Source organism: Aegilops tauschii, chromosome 6 (assembly GCF_002575655.3).
Source record: "Aegilops tauschii subsp. strangulata cultivar AL8/78 chromosome 6, Aet v6.0, whole genome shotgun sequence".
Classification (NCBI taxonomy): Eukaryota; Viridiplantae; Streptophyta; class Magnoliopsida; order Poales; family Poaceae; genus Aegilops; species Aegilops tauschii.
The window spans coordinates 437,036,065-437,055,061 of record NC_053040.3 but is presented as its reverse complement, the minus strand read 5'-3'; the positions used below and the strand labels follow the sequence as shown (position 1 = coordinate 437,055,061).

The window sequence follows — 18,997 nt, the reverse complement described above, 5'->3', positions numbered from 1 at the left end:
GATCGCACTAGTGGGCAGCCGGCCGCCCACTAGACGCGTCCTATAATTTTTACCAGCGCTTCTCGAGGATCTCACTACTTCCCGAGAACATCACCGAGTTCGTCGGCGGTGATAGTGAAGGCTATTGGCAGCGAGAATGTAAGTGAAGGATGCAAGTCTTTTTATAGCGGTGGGCGACGGGAAAATGTGACGGTAAAATTGCCACGGGCCAACACGGTAGGTTGACGAGGGAGATGAAACTTTTCTCGTGCAAGAGCGGTTGATGGATGGGGCATGCTTCAGACCAACGCCCACAACCTCCAAATATGGAGGCTCACGGGCTCGATATGGAGCGCCCTACATAAGTTATGGCGATTATGCTAAAGTGTCATTTTGGCACACAATCGTCATAGTGACGGTTGTTATGGCTCCTCTGCTAGAGTTTCTCCAAGGGCATTTCCAATGCCAATTACCAAACGGACACCATCAAATGTGTGCAAGTATGCGGAGTCCATCCAACCGAAGTCACCAATGTCTGCCCTTGTTCAGAGTTCTCCCTTTGATAAATTCTGTCTAAATCAATATCAATTCTAGCTAACATGCATTTAAATAGTCGCAAACAAATGCAAGTAGTACCAAAACCACCGGATGTTGAACAAAGTTTTTACATACATCAATCCCAAAAGCCTTCAGTCCGGCCGTCCGTGCCAAAGACCTAAATTTTAGGCATCCTTTTCACCTTCCTTTTGCGCAAAGCATTTGTACATGGTAGTACGAAAGTCTTGAACAAACTTCTCCACATCGGGATCCAAGTTTCGTCGCCTTCACGACTTTTGCTCCTTGGAAGCGGCTTTGATAGCAATCTTCCTCTCCTCTAGCTTAAACTATTTATTTTGCATCTCTATGAACACGTGAAACCTCTCTGCCTTCTTTTCCTCCTTCATCTCATTGTGCTTGACATATTCCTCCTCCTTCTTCGCCATGACGTCCTCGAACTTGTTCGACATCTTGGTCGTTGCCCCTTCTCGCTTCTCTTTCTCGTCTCCCATCCCCCTCTTGTTGGGGAAAGTAGTATTTCAAAAATTTGTCTACGATCATGCAAGATCTATCCAGGAGCAGCATAGCAACGAGCGGGGAGAGTGTTGTCCACGTACCCTCGTAGACCGAAAGCGGAAGCGTTATGACAACGCGGTTGATGTAGTCGTACGTCCTCACGATCCGACCGATCCTAGCACCGAAGGTACGGCACCTCCGCGATCTGCACACGTTCAGCTCGGTGACGTCCCACGAACTCTAGACCCAGCTGAGGTCGAGGGAGAGTTTCGTCAGCACGACAGCGTGGTGACGGTGATGATGAAGCTACCGGTGTAGGGCTTCGCCTAAGCACTGCAACGATATGACCGAGGTGGAAATCTGTGGAGGGGGGCACCGCACACGGCTAAACAATCAACTTGTGTGTCTATGGGGTGCCCCCTCCCCCGTATATAAAGGAGTGGAGGAGGGGGAGGGCCGTCCCTCTCATGGCGCGCCCAAGGGGGGAGTCCTACTCCCGGTGGGAGTAGGATTCCCCCTTCCCTAGTTGGAGTAGGAGAGGAAGGAAGGAGGAGAGAGGGAGAAGGAAAGGGGGGCCGGCCCCCCACCCCAATTTGGATTGGGCTTGGGGGGGGCGCCCCCACCTTGGCCGCCTCCTCCTCTTTCCCACTAAGGCCCATACACTCCCCGGGGGGTTCCAGTAACCCCCCGGTACTCCGGTAAATGCCCGAACTCACCCGGAACCATTCCGATGTCCAAACATAGCCTTCCAATATATTGATCTTTATGTCTCAACCATTTCGAGACTCCTGGTCATGTCCGTGATCACATCCGGGACTCCAAACAACCTTCGGTACATCAAAACACATAAACTCATAATACCGATCGTCATCGAACGTTAAGCGTGCAGACCCTATGGGTTCGAGAACTATGTAGACATGACCGAGACTCATCTCCAGTCAATAACCAATAGCGGAATTTGGATGCTCATATTGGTTGCTACATATTCTATGGATCTTTATCGGTTAAATAGCATAACAACATACGTTGTTCCCTTTGTCATCGGTATATTACTTGCCCGAGATTCCATCGTCGGTATCTCAATACCTAGTTCAATCTCATTACTGGCAAGTTTCTGTACTCGTTCCGTAATGCATCATCCCGTAACTAACTCATTAGTCACATTGCTTGCAGGGCTCATAGTGATGTGCATTACCGAGAGGGCCCAGAGATACCTCTCCGACAATCGGAGTGACAAATCCTAATCTTGATCTATGCCAACTCAACAAACACCATCGGAGACACCTGTAGAGCATCTTGATAATCACCCAGTTACGTTCTGATGTTTGATAGCACACTAAGTGTTCCTCCAATATTCGGGAGTTGCATAATCTCATAGTCATAGGAACATGTATAAGTTATGAAGAAAGCATTAGCAATAAACTAAACGATCATAGTGCTAAGCTAACGGATGGGTCAAGTCAATCACATCATTCTCTAATGATGTGATCCCGTTCACCAAATGACAACTCTTGTCCATGGCTAGGAAACTTAACCATCTTTGATTAACGAGCTAGTCAAGTAGAGGCATACTAGTGACACTCTATTTGTCTATGTATTCACAAATGTACTAAGTTTCCGGTTTATACAATTCTAGCATGAATAATAAACATTTATCATGATGTAAGGAAATATATAAATAACAACTTTATTATTGCCTCTAGGGCATATTTCCTTCAGTCTCCCACTTGCACTAGAGTCTATAATCTAGTTCACATCGCCATGTGATTTAACACCAATTGTTCACATCACCATGTGATTAGTTCACATCACCATGTGACTAATACCCAAAGGGTTTTACTAGAGTCAATAATCTAGTTCACATCGCTATGTGATTAACACCCAAAGAGTACTAAGGTGTGATCATGTTTTGCTTGTGAGAGAAGTTTAGTCAATGGGTCTGTCACATTCAGAGCCGTATGTATTTTGTAAATTTTCTATGTCTACAATGTTCTGCATGGAGCTACTCTAGCTAATTGCTCCCACTTTCAATATGTATCCAGATTGAGACTTAGAGTCATCCGGATCGGTGTAAAAGCTTGCATCGGCATAACTCTTTACGACGAACTCTTTATCACCTCCATAACCGAGAAATATTTCCTTAGTCTTCTAAGGATAATTTTGACAGCTGTCAAGTGATCCACTCCTGGATCAATATCATACCCCCTTGCCAAACTCATGGCAAGGTACCACAATAGGTTTGGTACACAGCATAGCATACTTTATAAAACCTATGGCTGAGGCATAGGGAATGACTTTCATTCCCTTTCTATTTTCTGTCGTGGTCGTGTTTTGAGTCTTACTCAACTTTACACCTTGCAATGCAGGCAAGAACTCCTTCTTTGACTGTTCCATTTTGAACTACTTCAAAAATCTTGTCAAGGTATGTACTCATTGAAAAATCTTATCAAGCGTCTTGATCTATCTCTATAGATCTTGATGCCCAATATGTAAGCAGCTTCACCGAGGTCTTTCTTTGAAAAACTCCTTTCAAACACTCCATTATGCTTTCCAGAAAATTCTACATCATTTCCAACCAACAATATGTCATTCACATATATCTATCAGAAAGTCTGTAGTGCTCCCACTCACTTTCTTGTAAATACAGGCTTCACCGCAAGTCTGTATAAAACTATATATGCTTTGATCAACTCATCAAAGCGTATATTCCAACTCCGAGATGCTTGCACCAGTCCATAGATGGATCGCTGGAGCTTGCACACTTTGTTAGCACCTTTAGGATTGACAAAACCTTCTTGTTGTATCATATACAACTCTTCTTTAAAAAAACATTAAGGAATGCAGTTTTGACATCCATTTGCCAGATTTCATAAAATGTGGCAATTCCTAACATGATTCGGACTGACTTAAGCATCGCTACGAGTGAGCAAATCTCATCGTAGTCAACACCTTGAACTTGTCGAAAACCTTTTTCGTCAATTCGAGCTTTGTAGATAGTAACACTACTATCGGCGTCTGTCTTCCTCTTGAAGATCCATTTTATTTTCTATGGCTTACCGATCATCGGGCAAGTCAACCAAAGTCCATACTTTGTTCTCATACATGGATCCTATCTCAGATTTCATGGCCTCAAGCCATTTTGTGGAATCTGGGCTCATCATCGCTTCCTCATAGTTCGTAGGTTCGTCATGGTCAAGTAACATGACCTCCAGAACATGATTACGGCACCACTCTGGTGCAGATCGTACTCTGGTTGACCTACGAGGTTCGGTAGTAACTTGATCTGAAGTTTCATGATCATCATCATTAACTTCCTCACTAATTGGTGTAGGCATCACTGGAACTGATTTTAGTGATGAGCTACTTTCCAATTCGAGAGAAGGTACAATTACCTCATCAAGTTCTACTATCCTCCCACTCACTTGTTTCGAGAGAAACTCCTTCTCTAGAAAGGACCCACTCTTAGCAACAAAGATCTTGCCTTCGGATCTGCGATAGAAGGTGTACCCAACAGTTTCTTTTGGGTATCCTATGAAGACGCACTTCTCCGATTTGGGTTTGAGCTTATCAGGCTGATACTTTTTTGACATAAGCATCGCAACCCCAAACTTTAAGGAACGACAACTTAGGTTTCTTGCCAAACCACAGTTCATATGGTGTCGCCTCAACGGATTTAGATGGTGCCCTATTTAATGTGAATGCAGCTGTCTCTAATGCATAACCCCAAAACGATAGCGGTAAATCAGTAAGAGACATCATAGATCGCACCATATCTAATAAGTACGGTTACGATGTTCGGACACATCATTCTTCTGTGGTGTTCCAGGTGGCGTGAGTTGCGAAACTATTCCACATTGTTTCAAATGAAGACCAAACTCGTAACTCAAATATTCGTCTCCGCGATCAGATCGTAGAAACTTTATTTTCTTGTTACGATGATTTTCCACTTCACTTTGAAATTCTTTGAACTTTTCAAATGTTTCAGACTTATGTTTCATCAAGTAGATATACCCATATCTGCTCAAATCATCTGTGAAGGTCAGAAAATAACGATACCCGCCGTGAGCCTCAACACTCATCGGATCACATACATCAGTATGTATTATTTCCAATAAGTCAGTTGCTCGCTCCATTGTTCCGGAGAACGGAGTCTCAGTCATCTTGCCCATGAGGCATGGTTCGCAAGCATCAAGTGATTCATAATCAAGTGATTCCAAAAGACCATTAGCATGGAGTTTCTTCATGCGCTTTACACCAATATGACCTAAACGGCAGTGCCACAAATATGTTGCACTATCATTATCAACTTTGCATCTTTTGGCATCAATTTTATGAATATGTGTATCACTACGATCGAGATTCAATAAACCATTCACCTTGGGTGTATGACCACAGAAGGTTTTATTCATGTAAACAGAATAACAATTATTCGTTGACTTAAATGAATAACTGTATTGCAATAAACATGATCCAATCATATTATGCTCAACGCAAACACCAAATAACATTTATTTTAGGTTCAACACTAATCCCGAAGGTAAAGGGAGTGTGTGATGGTGATCTTATCAACCTTGGAATCACTTCCAACACACATCATCACCTTGCCCTCAACTAGTCTTTGTTCATTTTGTAACTCCTGTTTCGAGTTACTAATCATAGCAACTGAACCAGTATCAAATACTCAGGGGCTACTATGAACACTAGTAAAGTAAACATCAATAACATGTATATCATATATACTTTTGTTCACTTTGCCATCCTTCTTATCCGCCAAGTATTTGGGGCAGTTCCGCTTCCAATGACCATTTCCTTCGCAGTAGAAGCACTCAGTTTCAGGCTTAGGTCCAGACTTGGGCTTCTTCACTTGAGCAGCAACTTGCTTGCCGTTCTTCTTGAAGTTCCCCTTCTTCCCTTTGCCCTTTTTCTTGAAACTAGTGGACTTGTCAACTATCAACACTTGATGCTTTTCTTGATTTCTACCTTCGCCGATTTTAGCATCGCGAAGAGCTTGGGAATTGTTTTCGTCATCCCTTGCATATTATAGTTCATCACGAAGTTCTAGTAACTTGGTGATAGTGACTAGAGAACTTTTGTCAATTACTATCTTATCTGGAAGATTAACTCCCACTTGATTCAAGCAATTTTAGTACCCAGACAATCTGAGCACATGCTCACTGGTTGAGCTATTCTCCTCCATATTGTAGGCAAAGTACTGTCAGAGGTCTTATACCTCTTGACACTGGCATGAGTATGAAATACCAATTTCAACTCTTGGAACATCTTATATGCTCCGTGGCGTTCAAAACATTTTTGAAGTCCCGGTTCTAAGCCGTAAAGCATGGCGCACTAAACTATCAAGTAGTTGTCATACCGAGCTTGCCAAACGTTCATAACGTCTGCATCTGCTCCTGCAATAGGTCCGTCACCTAGCGGTGCATCAAGGACATAATTCTTCTGTGCAGCAATGAGGATAATCCTTAGATCACGGACCTAGTCCGCATCATTGCTACTATCATCTTTCAACATAGTTTTTCTCTAGGAACATATCAAAAATAAAACGTGAAGCTATACGCGAGCTATTGATCTACAACATAGATATGCAAAATACTATCAGGACTAAGTTCATGATAAATTTAAGTTCAATTAATCATATTACTTAAGAACTCCCACTTAGATAGACATCCCTCTAGTCATCTAAATGATCACGTGATGCATATCAACTAAACCATGTCCGATCATCACGTGAGATGGAGAAGTTTTCAATGGTGAACATCACTATGTTGATCATATCTACTATATGATTCACGCTCGACCTTTCGGTCTCAGTGTTCCGAGGCCATATATGCATATGCTAGGCTCGTCAAGTTTAACCCGAGTATTCTGCGTGTGCAAAACTGGTTTGCACCCGTTGTATGTGAACGTAGAGCTTATCACACCCGATCATCACGTGGTGTCTCGGCACGACAGACTATCGCAACAGTGCATACTCAGGGAGAACACTTGTACCTTGAAATTTAGTGAGAGATCATCTTATAATGCTACCGACGTACTAAGCAAAATAAGATGCATAAAAAGATAAACATCACATGCAATCAAATAAGTGATATGATATGGCCATCATCATCTTGTGCCTTTGATCTCCATCTCCAAAGCACCGTCATGATCACCATCGTCACCAGCTTGACACCTTGATCTCCATCGAAGCATCGTTATCGTCTCGCCAACTATTGCTTCTACGACTATCCCTACGCTTAGTGATAAAGTAAAGCAATTACATGGCGATTGCATTTCATACAATAAAGCGACAACCATATGGCTCCTGCCAGTTGCCGATAACCGTTACAAAACATGATCATCTTATACAAAAATTTATATATCATCACGTCTTGACCATATCACATCACAGCAAGCCCTGCAAAAACAAGTTAGACGTCCTCTACTTTGTTGTTGCAGGTTTTATGTGGCTGCTACGGGCTTCTAGCAAGAACCGTTCTTACCTACGCATCAAAACCACAACGATTTTTTGTCAAGTGTGTTGTTTTAACCTTCAACAAGAACCGGGCATAGTCAAACTCGATTCAACTAAAGCTGGAGAAACAGACACCCACTAGCCACCTGTGTGCTAAGCACGTCGGTAGAACCAGTCTCGCGTAAGCGTACGCGTAATATCGGTCTGAGCCGATTCATCCAACAATACCGCCGAATCAAAGTATGACATGCTGGTAAGCAGTATGACTATTATGGCCCACAACTCTTTGTGTTCTACTCGTGCATATAACATCTACGCATAGACCTGGCTCTGATACCACTGTTGAGGAACGTAGTATTTCAAAATTTTGCCTACGATCACGCAAGATCTATCTAGGAGAAGCATAGCAACGAGCGGGGAGAGTGTTGTCCACGTACCCTCGTAGACCGAAAGCGAAAGCATTATGACAACGCGGTTGATGTAGTCGTACGTCTTCACGATCCGACCGATCCTAGCACCGAAGGTACGACACCTCCGCGATCTGCACACGTTAAGCTCGGTACGTCCCACGAACTCTAGATCCAGCTGAGGTCGAGGGAGAGTTTCGTCAGCATGACAGCATGGTGACGGTGATGATGAAGCTACCGGCGCAGGGCTTCGCCTAAGCACTGCAACGATATGACCGAGGTGGAAATCTGTGGAGGGGGGACCGTACACGGCTAAACAATCAACTTGTGTGTCTATGGGGTGCCCCCCTCCCCCGTATATAAAGGAGTGGAGGAGGGGGAGGCCGGCCCTCTCATGGCACGCCCAAGGGGGGAGTCCTACTCCCGGTGGGAGTAGGATTCCCCCTTCCCTAGTTGGAGTAGGAGAGGAAGGAAGGAGGAGAGAGGGAGAAGGAAAGGGGGGCCGCCCCCCCACCCCAATTCGGATTGGGCTGGGGGGCGCACCCCCACCTTGGCCGCCTCCTCCTCTCTCCCACTAAGGCCCAATAAGGCCCATACACTCTCCGGGGGGTTCCAGTAACCCCCCGGTACTCCGGTAAATGCCCGAACTCACCCGAAACCATTCTGATGTCCAAACATAGCCTTCCAATATATCGATCTTTATGTCTCGACCATTTCGAGACTCCTCGTCATGTCCGTGATCACATCCGGGACTCCGAACAACCTTCGGTACATCAAAACACATAAACTCATAATACCGATCGTCATCGAACGTTAAGCGTGCGGACCCTACGGGTTCGAGAACTATGTAAACACGACCGAGACTCATCTCTGGTCAATAACCAATAGCGGAACCTAGACGCTCATATTGGTTCCTACATATTCTACGAAGATCTTTATCGGTCAAACCGCATAACAACATACGTTGTTCCCTTTGTCATCGGTATGTTACTTGCCCGAGATTCGATCGTCGGTATCTCAATACCTAGTTCAATCTCGTTACCGGAAAGTCTCTTTACTCGTTCTGTAATGCATCATCCCGTAACTAACTCATTAGTCACATTGCTTGCAAGGCTTATAGTGATGTGCATTACCGAGAGGGCCCTGAGATACCTCCCCGACAATCGGAGTGACAAATCCTAATCTCGATCTATGCCAACTCAACAAACACCATCGGAGACACCTGTAGAGCATCTTTATAATCACCCAGTTACGTTGTGACATTTGATAGCACACTAAGTGTTCCTCCGGTATTCGGGAGTTGCATAATCTCATAGTCATAGGAACATGTATAAGTTATGAAGAAAGCATTAGCAATAAACTAAGCGATCATAGTGCTAAGCTAACGGATGGGTCAACTCAATCACATCATTCTCTAATGATGCGATCCCGTTCATCAAATGACAACTCTTGTCCATGGCTAGGAAACTTAACCATCTTTGATTAACGAGCTAGTCAAGTAGAGGCATACTAGTGACACTCTATTTGTCTATGTATTCACACATGTACTAAGTTTCCGGTTAATACAATTCTAGCATGAATAATAAACATTTATCATGATGTAAGGAAATATATAAATAACAACTTTATTATTGCCTCTAGGGCATATTTCCTTCACCTCCCTCGACCTAGCCAAAGGGGTGGCCGGTGCTTAAGGAGATGCGCCTCAATGGTCATAGGTTCACATGGTCAAACAAGCAACAAAACCCAACTGACACAAATATTGGTCATGTTTTCTGCTCAAATGATTGGGAGATGCTCTTCTATGTGGTCCATCTGCACGATCTGCCTTCCTTATGCTCCGACTACATCCCTTTGTTCCTTTAGGGGGCTATTCTACATCAAATGTGTCCTTTTCAAATTTAAGGAATTCTGGATTAAGGTTCAGAGATACATGGAGATCGTTCAAGCAGCTTGGGACAAAACCACCTCCATCCATGGCCCTATCCGTAGACTTCATACCAAGCTATGCTGCACCAAAGCTCTGAAGAAATGACAGTATGAAAACGTGGGTACCATGAAGCTTCAAATAAAAATTGCAAAGAGATCATTTGCCTACTCGACACTACTCAGTAAAATAGTGGCATCTCCATCGCTGAGCACACCCTTTGCGCTAACCTCAAAACCAAGCTCCTAGGCAGTGTTCCAGGATGACTTAGATTAAGAAGGGGGATGCAAAGAGTAAACTCTTCCACATCACCACAAGTGCTAGACGCTGTAGAAACTTCATACAAACCCTTTAAACCTCTGTTGGTGATATTGCCATCTCGAAGGAGGACAAGGAGGGAGAGCTTTTCAACCATTTTTAGACCCACCTTGGCACTCTGTGTCCAGATAGGCGTGCCTCAACTGGGAAAGCCTAGGATACGAGCCTTTTAACCTTGCCATCCTCGACACGCCATTTGATGAGTTGGAGATTAAAAAAGCCATTTTTCTCTTCATTTGGTCAAAGCTCCTGGGCCTGATGGCTTCATCAAAGCCTTTTTCAAGTACTGTCGGGAAACCATCAAAGATGACCTTGTTGTCACCATCCTCCACTTGGCTAGCCTAATGGGATGTTAATCTCATGAATTCAACGAATATTGTTCTCCTTCGTAAGATCGTAGATGCACATAAGTTGATTCACAACATCTCCAAGATCTTCTTCCAGCTGTTTGCCAATCGGCTCGCGCCTCTATTGGGCAACCTTCCATCCACAAAGTCAAAGTGCTTTGTGACATCATGTCTTAATAGGAATGATATAGACTACTCATATCAAAAGGAATTCCTTCTTTTATGGAGTCCGTCCACAAGGAACCAAAAAATTAAGCGTACTTGGTTGGAGCAATTTGAGAATGGGTGATCGGCCGGGAAGTTGATCCCGGGTGCGCACAAGTAAGAGACAAAAGTGTCAATGAAAGATTAGTGTTGGTTTGTGGGGTTAGTCTAGATCCCAAACGTAACGATCAGGAACCAGTGACTGTGGTTGGGGCGTTTTAGTGCTTTCATTTCATCCATATTCCTGGTCCGACATCACAATATAGTATATCGATCACATGATCATCATTATAGCTGTACACATTCCAAGCGAAGGACCATCTGGTCGCTGACAATCTTGAAGAAGCCAAATGTGCATATTATGCCCTACTTCATATGCATGTCACGAACAACTTTAGTCTAGTTCTTATAGGTCAGTGATGACCCATCCTTCGCTTTCTTGATGTAGAATATATAAGTAGGACGAGGGAAGTTATTTGGTTTTGCCATAAAGATCTTCGTTGGCCAGCAAATGCTTTGAGATGTACTCAATGTGCTCTTTTGAAAAGCACTGATCAAAGAGAAAATTATACACTACGCTGTCCAAACATTCAATGTGCATAGTAAGATATGAGGTAATGCATCAGTTCGTTTTGGCATAGGTTAAGAACTAAGTAGTGATCTAAAACGTCTTATTTTTGTTTACAGAGGGATTATCTTTAATCTGTTTTGTGTAGCCACAATTTCTATATTTTTTTGCGGGGAACCATAATTTCTATTATTTTTTGTGGGGAGTCATAATTTTTAGAGAAAAGTATGTTTTTAGTCCATCAAGTTCCCCAAAAGTATAGACTTGGTCCCTCAAAATATTTTGGTATATATTTGGTCCTTCAAGTCTTGAAACAGGATAAATTTGGTCCAAAACCAGATTTTAAGCACGGTGACCAGGTTTGACTGATGAACAGTAAATTCAACATAATTTTTTCCCCAAAAAACTCTGAAATTTTGTGCTTTTACTGTTCAGCCGTGCATAGCATTTCATGCTTCGGGTACTTCGTCCGCGAGGTCCATGAAAAGAAAGAAAGCGGATTGCATTGTTCATACGATAGGCGGAAAAGTAAGCTCTCTCGCCGGCTAGGGCTATTAAAAAAACTCGGTGGACACGTCCGGCCGCGTCCCTAGTCTTCCCATTCACCAGCCGGTTGAGCTTGAGTGAGAGCAAAGGAAAACATGGCCGGCAGCTGGGATGAGCTGCCGGCACCACCAGAAGCTGATTTGAAGTCGAAGGAGACGCAGAGATAGCATGGCGGAGGAGAGGAGAATTCCAATTTGGAGCTTCCGAACGGAACAGACGAACAGTGGGGAGGCGGAGCACGGCAGGGCTACACCTCACCGGCCTCGCTCACCGATTATGTCAGCCATGATCCTCCGTACTGATCTACCACTTGTTTAATCGCTCTCCGGAAAAGCCCATCCTCATCGCAAAATAATACTACTAAATTCCAGCCGCGTGCTCCGGCGATGCCGCGGCGGAAGCCAAAGGCAAGCGCGACTGCCATGGCGCCACTACATTCCGATGCCCCATCCCCCTCGTGTCCCGGCTCCGAGCAATACTACCACTACTCTTGCATAGCCACCGACCAGGGGCCGCGCCGCAGGGGGTCAAGAAAGCAGCGGCGATGGAGGCGGACGAGCTCCTGAAGAAGATACGGGCGCTGGAGGAGGGGCAGGCGGAGCTCAAGCGGGAGGTGGGCAGGCTCATGCCGGACCGCCGCGCCGCGGCCCGGCGACGCGCCCTCCGCGCGCTGCCGCCGCCGCCGCCGCGGCCCTCCTCGTCGTCGCGGCGCGTCGCGGCCCGCGGCAGGCTGCCCGACAGGCACTGCCACTGGATACTGCAGTCGCTGGGGCAGGCCGTGCACATCATCGCCCCCGACGGGAAGCTCCTGTACTGGTGAGGCTCCTTGGTTATATTGTTCACCAGGTGTTTGATGAAATGCTGACTGGTGCTATTCATAGTCTTTTTCCAATTTTTTTGCAAAGTGAAAACTTTTGCAAAAACTGCTGCAAGGTGACAGAACCTGGCAATTTGCCTACTTCAAAGTGCATTTAGCTCTTTATTTTTTATTGAAATACATAGTATATCTTGAATTCTTGATGCATGTAGTTAGTGTCGATCCCATTCTCTCGACCGGTCAAGTTTGCTAAAGAGGCATATCAGATTCTTTATGCCATAGGCATTTCTAAACACAATTGACTCTGCTCGGTTCTCTGAACACATGTCTTACCAAACTCTTTGTTTTTTTGTTCTGTGCTCCAGGAACCGGTATGCTGAGCATATGTATGGCTATACTGCAGCAGAGGCAGTTGGTCGGAATGCCGTCGAATTAATTGTTCATCCTACTGACTTCGATTCAGCAAAAATCATCATCCAGAATATATTTATGGGCAAGTGTTGGAGAGGGAGGTTTCCTGTTAAGAACAAAGCAGGAGAGAGGTTTTTTATTTCTGTCCACAACACCCCTTTGTACGATGACGATGGTAGCTTGGTGGGCCTCATCTGTCTCTCGCTTGATGTACGGGCATTAGAGGAGATATTTAGTCCCTCGGACTCGGCAGAATCCTATCAAAGTACAGCAAAGCACCGGTTTCATGCCAACAACCGGCCTACAAGTGGTTCAGTAAACAAAGGTTCTCTTCACTCCCAGCAACCTCCTCAATCTGCTGTCACCTCCAAGATAGTAACTTTGGTAAGTTGCATCACTGTTTAATTTCAATGAGAACTTACTCTTCTGGTACTTATTCTTCATTTATTTCTTAGTGTATTATTTTCTTGTTGTCGGAATAACAACGCAGGCTACCAGCGTTACAAGTAGAGTTCGTTCTCGGATAAGGATAGGTCAGAATAGCGACAAACTGTATGGTGGTGGCTGTGAGGGCCAGTATTCTCAACTTGATCTCCAGGCCGAGGTGGCATCAAGTGAAGAAAACACCCCAAGTGGGGATGTAGTGCATGGTGCCTTTGCGGCCCAAGAGAAATCCCTTGGCAAGTCGAGCAAAACAAGTAGTGATGACCCAGGAGAAGGAAAAGTAGGGTCCTACAAGATTTTTCGTTCGAAGGCTGAGGCATTATTGGCAAAGAAGGGCATATCATGGCCTTGGAGAGGGCATGAAAATGATGGGGGTTCTGGAAAGAATAACGTGAACTCAACACAGTTGCAGGATAAGCAGGAGAATGACCAGAGTCATCAGAAAGTTCCAGTTCTAGAGCCTATCATAATTCCAGACTGCCAAAGCAGCGAAGACACTTGGGCTACGAAATATGAGGTCTCAGGTTCCTGGTGGGATTTCAACAAGAACAACACGAGTAGCATGAGCAGCACTGGGAGTACTGATAGCAGTGGTATCGAGAGAGTAGATTATGAAGCAGACTGCCTAGATTATGAGATTCTCTGGGAAGACCTAGTAATTGGAGAACAAGTAGGTCAAGGTACTACTTCTCCCTTTGCAATTACTCCATCTGCAGGCACTCAGTTAACATGCACTCCAAAAAATTTAGGAGTAGCCATAGCCATAGCTTGTAATCGTAAGAACTACTTAGGCTGTTTGTTCTTTGTCAGTAATTCCTCAGTATGCATGCATCTTAATAGCTCGCAAGCATAGTAAAAATCAGTTTTTTTCAGTAAAATTCCTCGCTCTCCATGCTTCTTAATAAAATCTTGTGTATTATCCTCTTATCTTTGGCATAGTCCAAATCGGTTCTGTTTTTTCTAATCTTCAGGAGTCATAACAGTTCAGTTAATTTCATGATTTTACTATAGTCCTGGTGGCGTGGATGTCTATTCTGAGATTCTAAGTTGCAAGTGTTACATTTCCACAACAGTGATGGCAATGTTTGTTTGTAAGGTTATGCATGTACTGTACTTGTTTACTGCTGAAAGTCCATGTAGATAATCACACAGAATTGTCACTAACATCCCGATTCTTAGACTGCTGTATGCAATCTGGTATTGTCCTCTTTTTTAACAAACGTACTCATTTTTGTTATTTTCATATTTGGTGCATACAGGTTGTTGCGGAACAGTGTATCATGCTTTGTGGTATGGCTCGGTATGTCATTTGTCACATGATTATGAATGGAGCTTTACATCTTAACATTAAATCATAAACCCTCAGTATCTACCAATGTTCCTGTAGGACGTGGCAGCTAAAGTATTCTCCAAGCAGGAATATTCAGAAGAAATGATAAATACCTTCAGACAAGAGGTGGACATCTATATCTACATACAATTTCTGTTGACCTTCAATTGCTCATGAATTTGGCTATAATGGCAATGAAACCACACGATAGCTACTGTATTATTGAGACAGATACTCCATTATAGAAATAATTACCATTGTCACTATTCTATGTTAATTTAACTATGTGGATAAATATGAAAAAATGATATGGCATTCACAAATTAATCTTCACTTTGTTGATTTTTGTGGGTCAATGAGCACTACATTAATAACTTTCTAAATCATGTTTTGTGATTCCTTTTCCATAGTTTGTGGCCATGACCATATTTGTATCCTTCAAATGTGTAGGTATCATTGATGAAGAAGCTACGACATCCCAATATAATACTTTTCATGGGTGCAGTTGCTTCGCAGGAACGACTTTGTATTGTTACTGAATTTCTGCCACGGTATGCTGTATATCTTCCTACATGTTTTTTTATCAGTACTAGTAAAAACACTTCAAAGGATTGATGGGTGGCTCAACTGGTTCTGTAAGCAACCAACCATGTTTTATACTTGCCTCTTGTTGAAGAAGTTGGGAGTGCTACTACCCCTGGTTCTTTTCGTTTGATACTAAAAAGTAAAAACACCTCTGACATACCATGCATTGATTTTGTACTAGGTAGAGTTGTTTTACTTGTTCTGTATAACACTTGACTGAGTCCCATAATGCAGCGGGAGTTTGTTTCGGTTGCTTCAGAGTAACATTGGCAAGCTGGATCCAAGACGGAGAGTTAACATGGCTATTGACATTGTGAGTGCATTTTCTCTTAACAGCTGGTTAAGGATTCAGGAAATTTCAAGCCAAATAAACTACATGGAACTTCTGAGAAATGAGCATGTTGTAGCAGAAGACCTGATAAATATTCTTCAATTGAAGATGTCAAGTATTGTTTTGAATAGATACAGAATTTACCTTTGCAAACTGCCCAAAAGCGAAGTTGAACTGCATGTAAGCTAAGCCATATCTGTAGCTGCAGTGTATGGAAGAATGAAACAAGAAAATAGGTGATATCATGTACTTGCCATCTAACATGGTATCTTGTGCTGTATAACATATTATGTTTCTACGGTCATAAATGAAGATTATATCGCCAAAATTCAATGTTGATTCATGTGATTATGATGTGCAACAGGCCAACATTGTTACCTAAACCCTCCAACATGCGTGTTCATGTTTGGGCTCTTAACTTGTGGAGATAAAAGTTACTTGATATTTTCTTTGCCAAGTACTTATTTTTCCATGTGAATTCTTAGAAGAATAATTTAATATTGCTGCAGGCAAGGGGCATGAATTATCTTCACAGTTCCATCCCAACTGTTGTTCACCGTGATTTGAAATCACCAAACCTTTTGGTTGATAAGAATTGGACTGTAAAGGTAATTATCAAACTTTATTCTCCATGCTTTATGTTGTCTCTTCTCACTTGGTTCTATTAGGTTGCAGACTTTGGTCTTTCACGTCTGAAACTCGAAACATTTCTGTCAACAAAAACTGGAAAGGGAACAGTAAGTACAAGCAAACTTAACCTTTTGACATGGATTCTCCAGAATAACAAGATTGTCATAAACTTTAATCTAAGTACCTGATAACTTGGTTTCCATATCCAGCCGCAGTGGATGGCTCCGGAGGTGCTACGGAGTGAACCTTCAAATGAAAAGTAAACTCAGCATGGAGATTCTTCAACAACAGATGTTCTCGTTACGTACGGATGTTTACTGATTTCTTCCTTTTTTATTAAGTATAGGTCTGATGTATTCAGCTATGGAGTGGTCCTGTGGGAGCTTGCTACTCAGAAGATCCCCTGGGATACTCTCAATACAATGCAGGTACACGGAGATGACTTTTCTACATAGACTCCATTTTTGTGGTTTCTTAGAGCCAAAAAAAGATTCTTGGAAAATCCTACTCCCTCCGTCCCATAATATAAGAGCGTTTTGTGTCAAAAACGCTTGTGTCAAAAACGCTCTTATATTATTATGGGACGGAGGGAGTAGCTTATTGGTGAATGGTGAACCTTTTCCAAGTGTAATCACCGTCATTGCAGTTTAAGAAGATTTAAGAAAGCCTAGTTTCTTTTTTGCTTCTTCTTGACGTATCAGCACAAGCATTGCCATTAATGCCAAATCCCTAACGGTGGCCCCCTATGTTGCAGGTTATCGGAGCCGTGGGTTTCATGGATCACAGACTGGAAATACCAAGCGACGTGGATCCTCAGTGGGCATCAATGATCGAGAGCTGTTGGGAAAGGTATATATACTCCCTCCGTTGTTATTTACTTCGCATATTAGCTTTGTCTCGGGTCCAACTTTCTAAGCTTTGACCAAGTTTATACAAAAATAATAATTAACATCCACAATACCAAGTCAATACCATTAGAATCACCATTCAATATATTTTCATACTATATTTTTTATTGTGAAAGTTCAGGTTGTTTTCGATAAACTTGGTCAAACTTTATAAAGTTTTAATTAGGTCAAAGCTAATATGTGGAGTAAATAAAAACGGAGGGAGTACCATTTTGCAGGCTAGTGAAGGAGTACCAAACAGCCGATTCCCGATCCCACTAAATCAATTATCCCCTCTGTGCAGTGAACCGCAACGCCGCCCTTCGTTCCGAGAACTTCTCGAGAGGCTCCAGGGGCTGCAGAAGCAGTACACGGTCCAGGCGCAGACGGAGCGGAAAGCGGCTGGGAAAGGTGCTCGAAAGGCGAGCGTCAAAGATGATGGCTGAGGTAGCTTCATGTTCTGATGGAGGTTTATGGAGCTGCCATCTTGGGGAACAGTTTTCCATGATACTTCTAAAGAGGATTGCCAGAGAGGTGGCGCATGGTTTCTCAAGTTGCAACCTTGATGCTTAGAAGTGCAGTTTGTCGGCATGACATGAGACTGCCAGTCGTTTCAAGGCTAATGCGGATTTTCACAACCTGGGCAAATCTGACCATGATGATGATACGTGTTTAGATACCATTGGTCTAACAGCTAGTTGCGCCTGTACCACCAAAATATGTCATGGCATAAACAACACTTTCCGCTTCGGGCATGGCTTTTCTATTCCTTCTAATTTTAACTTTCTATTTTGCGTTTGTTTTTTTTATTTGCGTAATTTACAGTATTTTTTTTACTTTAATGTTTTCATTTTTCTTCTTACTTGTGGTTTATTTTTAGTTTTTTATTTGACAAATACATTAACCTTTTTTAAAGGTTTTAATATTATTTACGCTTACATGAACATTTTTTTTTTCAAGAATGCACACCTGTTTATTACATAAACACTTCTGAAATACATGATAAACAATTTTAATAAATGATAAGCATTTTTTAATTAATTTATGAATTGATTATAAGAATGCGGTGAACATTTTCTAAATACGCGATGAATAATAATTTAATACATGATGGATATATCTTTTTAATACAGGATGAAGTATTTTGGAAAACTCAATGGACAATTTTTTAATACACATCATATATTTTTTAAATAGATAATGGACATTTTATTTAATACACAATGAAAATATTTTGGAAAACATGGTGAACCTTTTTTAATACGCAACTAACATTTTCCAATAAGTGATGAACATTTATTAATTCGCAATGAACCTTTTGGAAAATGTGATGAATAGCTTTCATATGCAATACACTTTTTTAGTATGCAATGAACATGGTTTTAATTTACAATGGAGCTTTTTTAAAACACAATGAACCTTTTCATAGTACACAAAAAGCTTCTTAATACACGATGAATCTTTTTTAAACACTTTGTGCATTTTTTAAATACATGATGAGTCATTCTCTAAAATATTTGTGTTTTTGAATAAATATTAATGTATTTTTAGAAAGTTTTCACGTGTTTTACATGAAATGATTGTGTATTCATTTAAAAACTTTTTATATATTGAAAAAATTAAAAAATTGGAAACAAAATTGGAATACAGAAAAGAAAAATAGGAAGAAAGGGGGAGAAATCCATAAAATAAATGAAAATAAAATATAAAATATTAGGAAAAACCGAAACAAACCAAGGCGCGC

General features: G+C 42.4%; 1 protein-coding gene across 2 annotated transcripts; it reads left to right on the top strand.

Annotated features, from left to right (window-relative positions):
• The first annotated feature begins 11,810 nt into the window (after nt 1-11,810).
• LOC109747423 (uncharacterized) lies at nt 11,811-18,199 on the top strand. 2 transcript variants are annotated; one of them, XR_002229088.4, is made up of 14 exons: nt 11,811-12,113; nt 12,190-12,634; nt 13,001-13,430; nt 13,537-14,170; nt 14,750-14,790; nt 14,878-14,946; nt 15,271-15,371; nt 15,640-15,718; nt 16,246-16,344; nt 16,412-16,473; nt 16,576-16,625; nt 16,713-16,794; nt 17,121-17,215; nt 17,558-18,199. XR_002229088.4 is itself a non-coding variant. In XM_020306483.4 (14 exons), the coding sequence occupies exons 1-14, from the start codon at nt 11,987-11,989 to the stop codon at nt 17,697-17,699; spliced, it is 2,463 nt and encodes an 820-aa protein (XP_020162072.1). In that variant the 5' UTR covers nt 11,818-11,986; the 3' UTR covers nt 17,700-18,114. The 2 variants fall into 2 exon arrangements, 1 of the variants encoding a protein (XP_020162072.1); XM_020306483.4 differs by having other exon boundaries at nt 11,818-12,113; nt 16,405-16,473; nt 17,558-18,114.
• The last annotated feature ends 798 nt before the right edge of the window (nt 18,200-18,997 follow it).

Coding starts and splice junctions, on each gene's coding strand:
- LOC109747423 (XM_020306483.4), top strand. CDS start 11,987: ATGGCGGAGGAGAGGAGAATTCCAATTTGGAGCTTCCGAACGGAACAG. Junction 14,791..14,877: donor ATGCTTTGTGGTATGGCTCG/GTATGTCATTTG, acceptor ATGTTCCTGTAG/GACGTGGCAGCTAAAGTATT. Junction 15,719..16,245: donor TTAACATGGCTATTGACATT/GTGAGTGCATTT, acceptor ATATTGCTGCAG/GCAAGGGGCATGAATTATCT.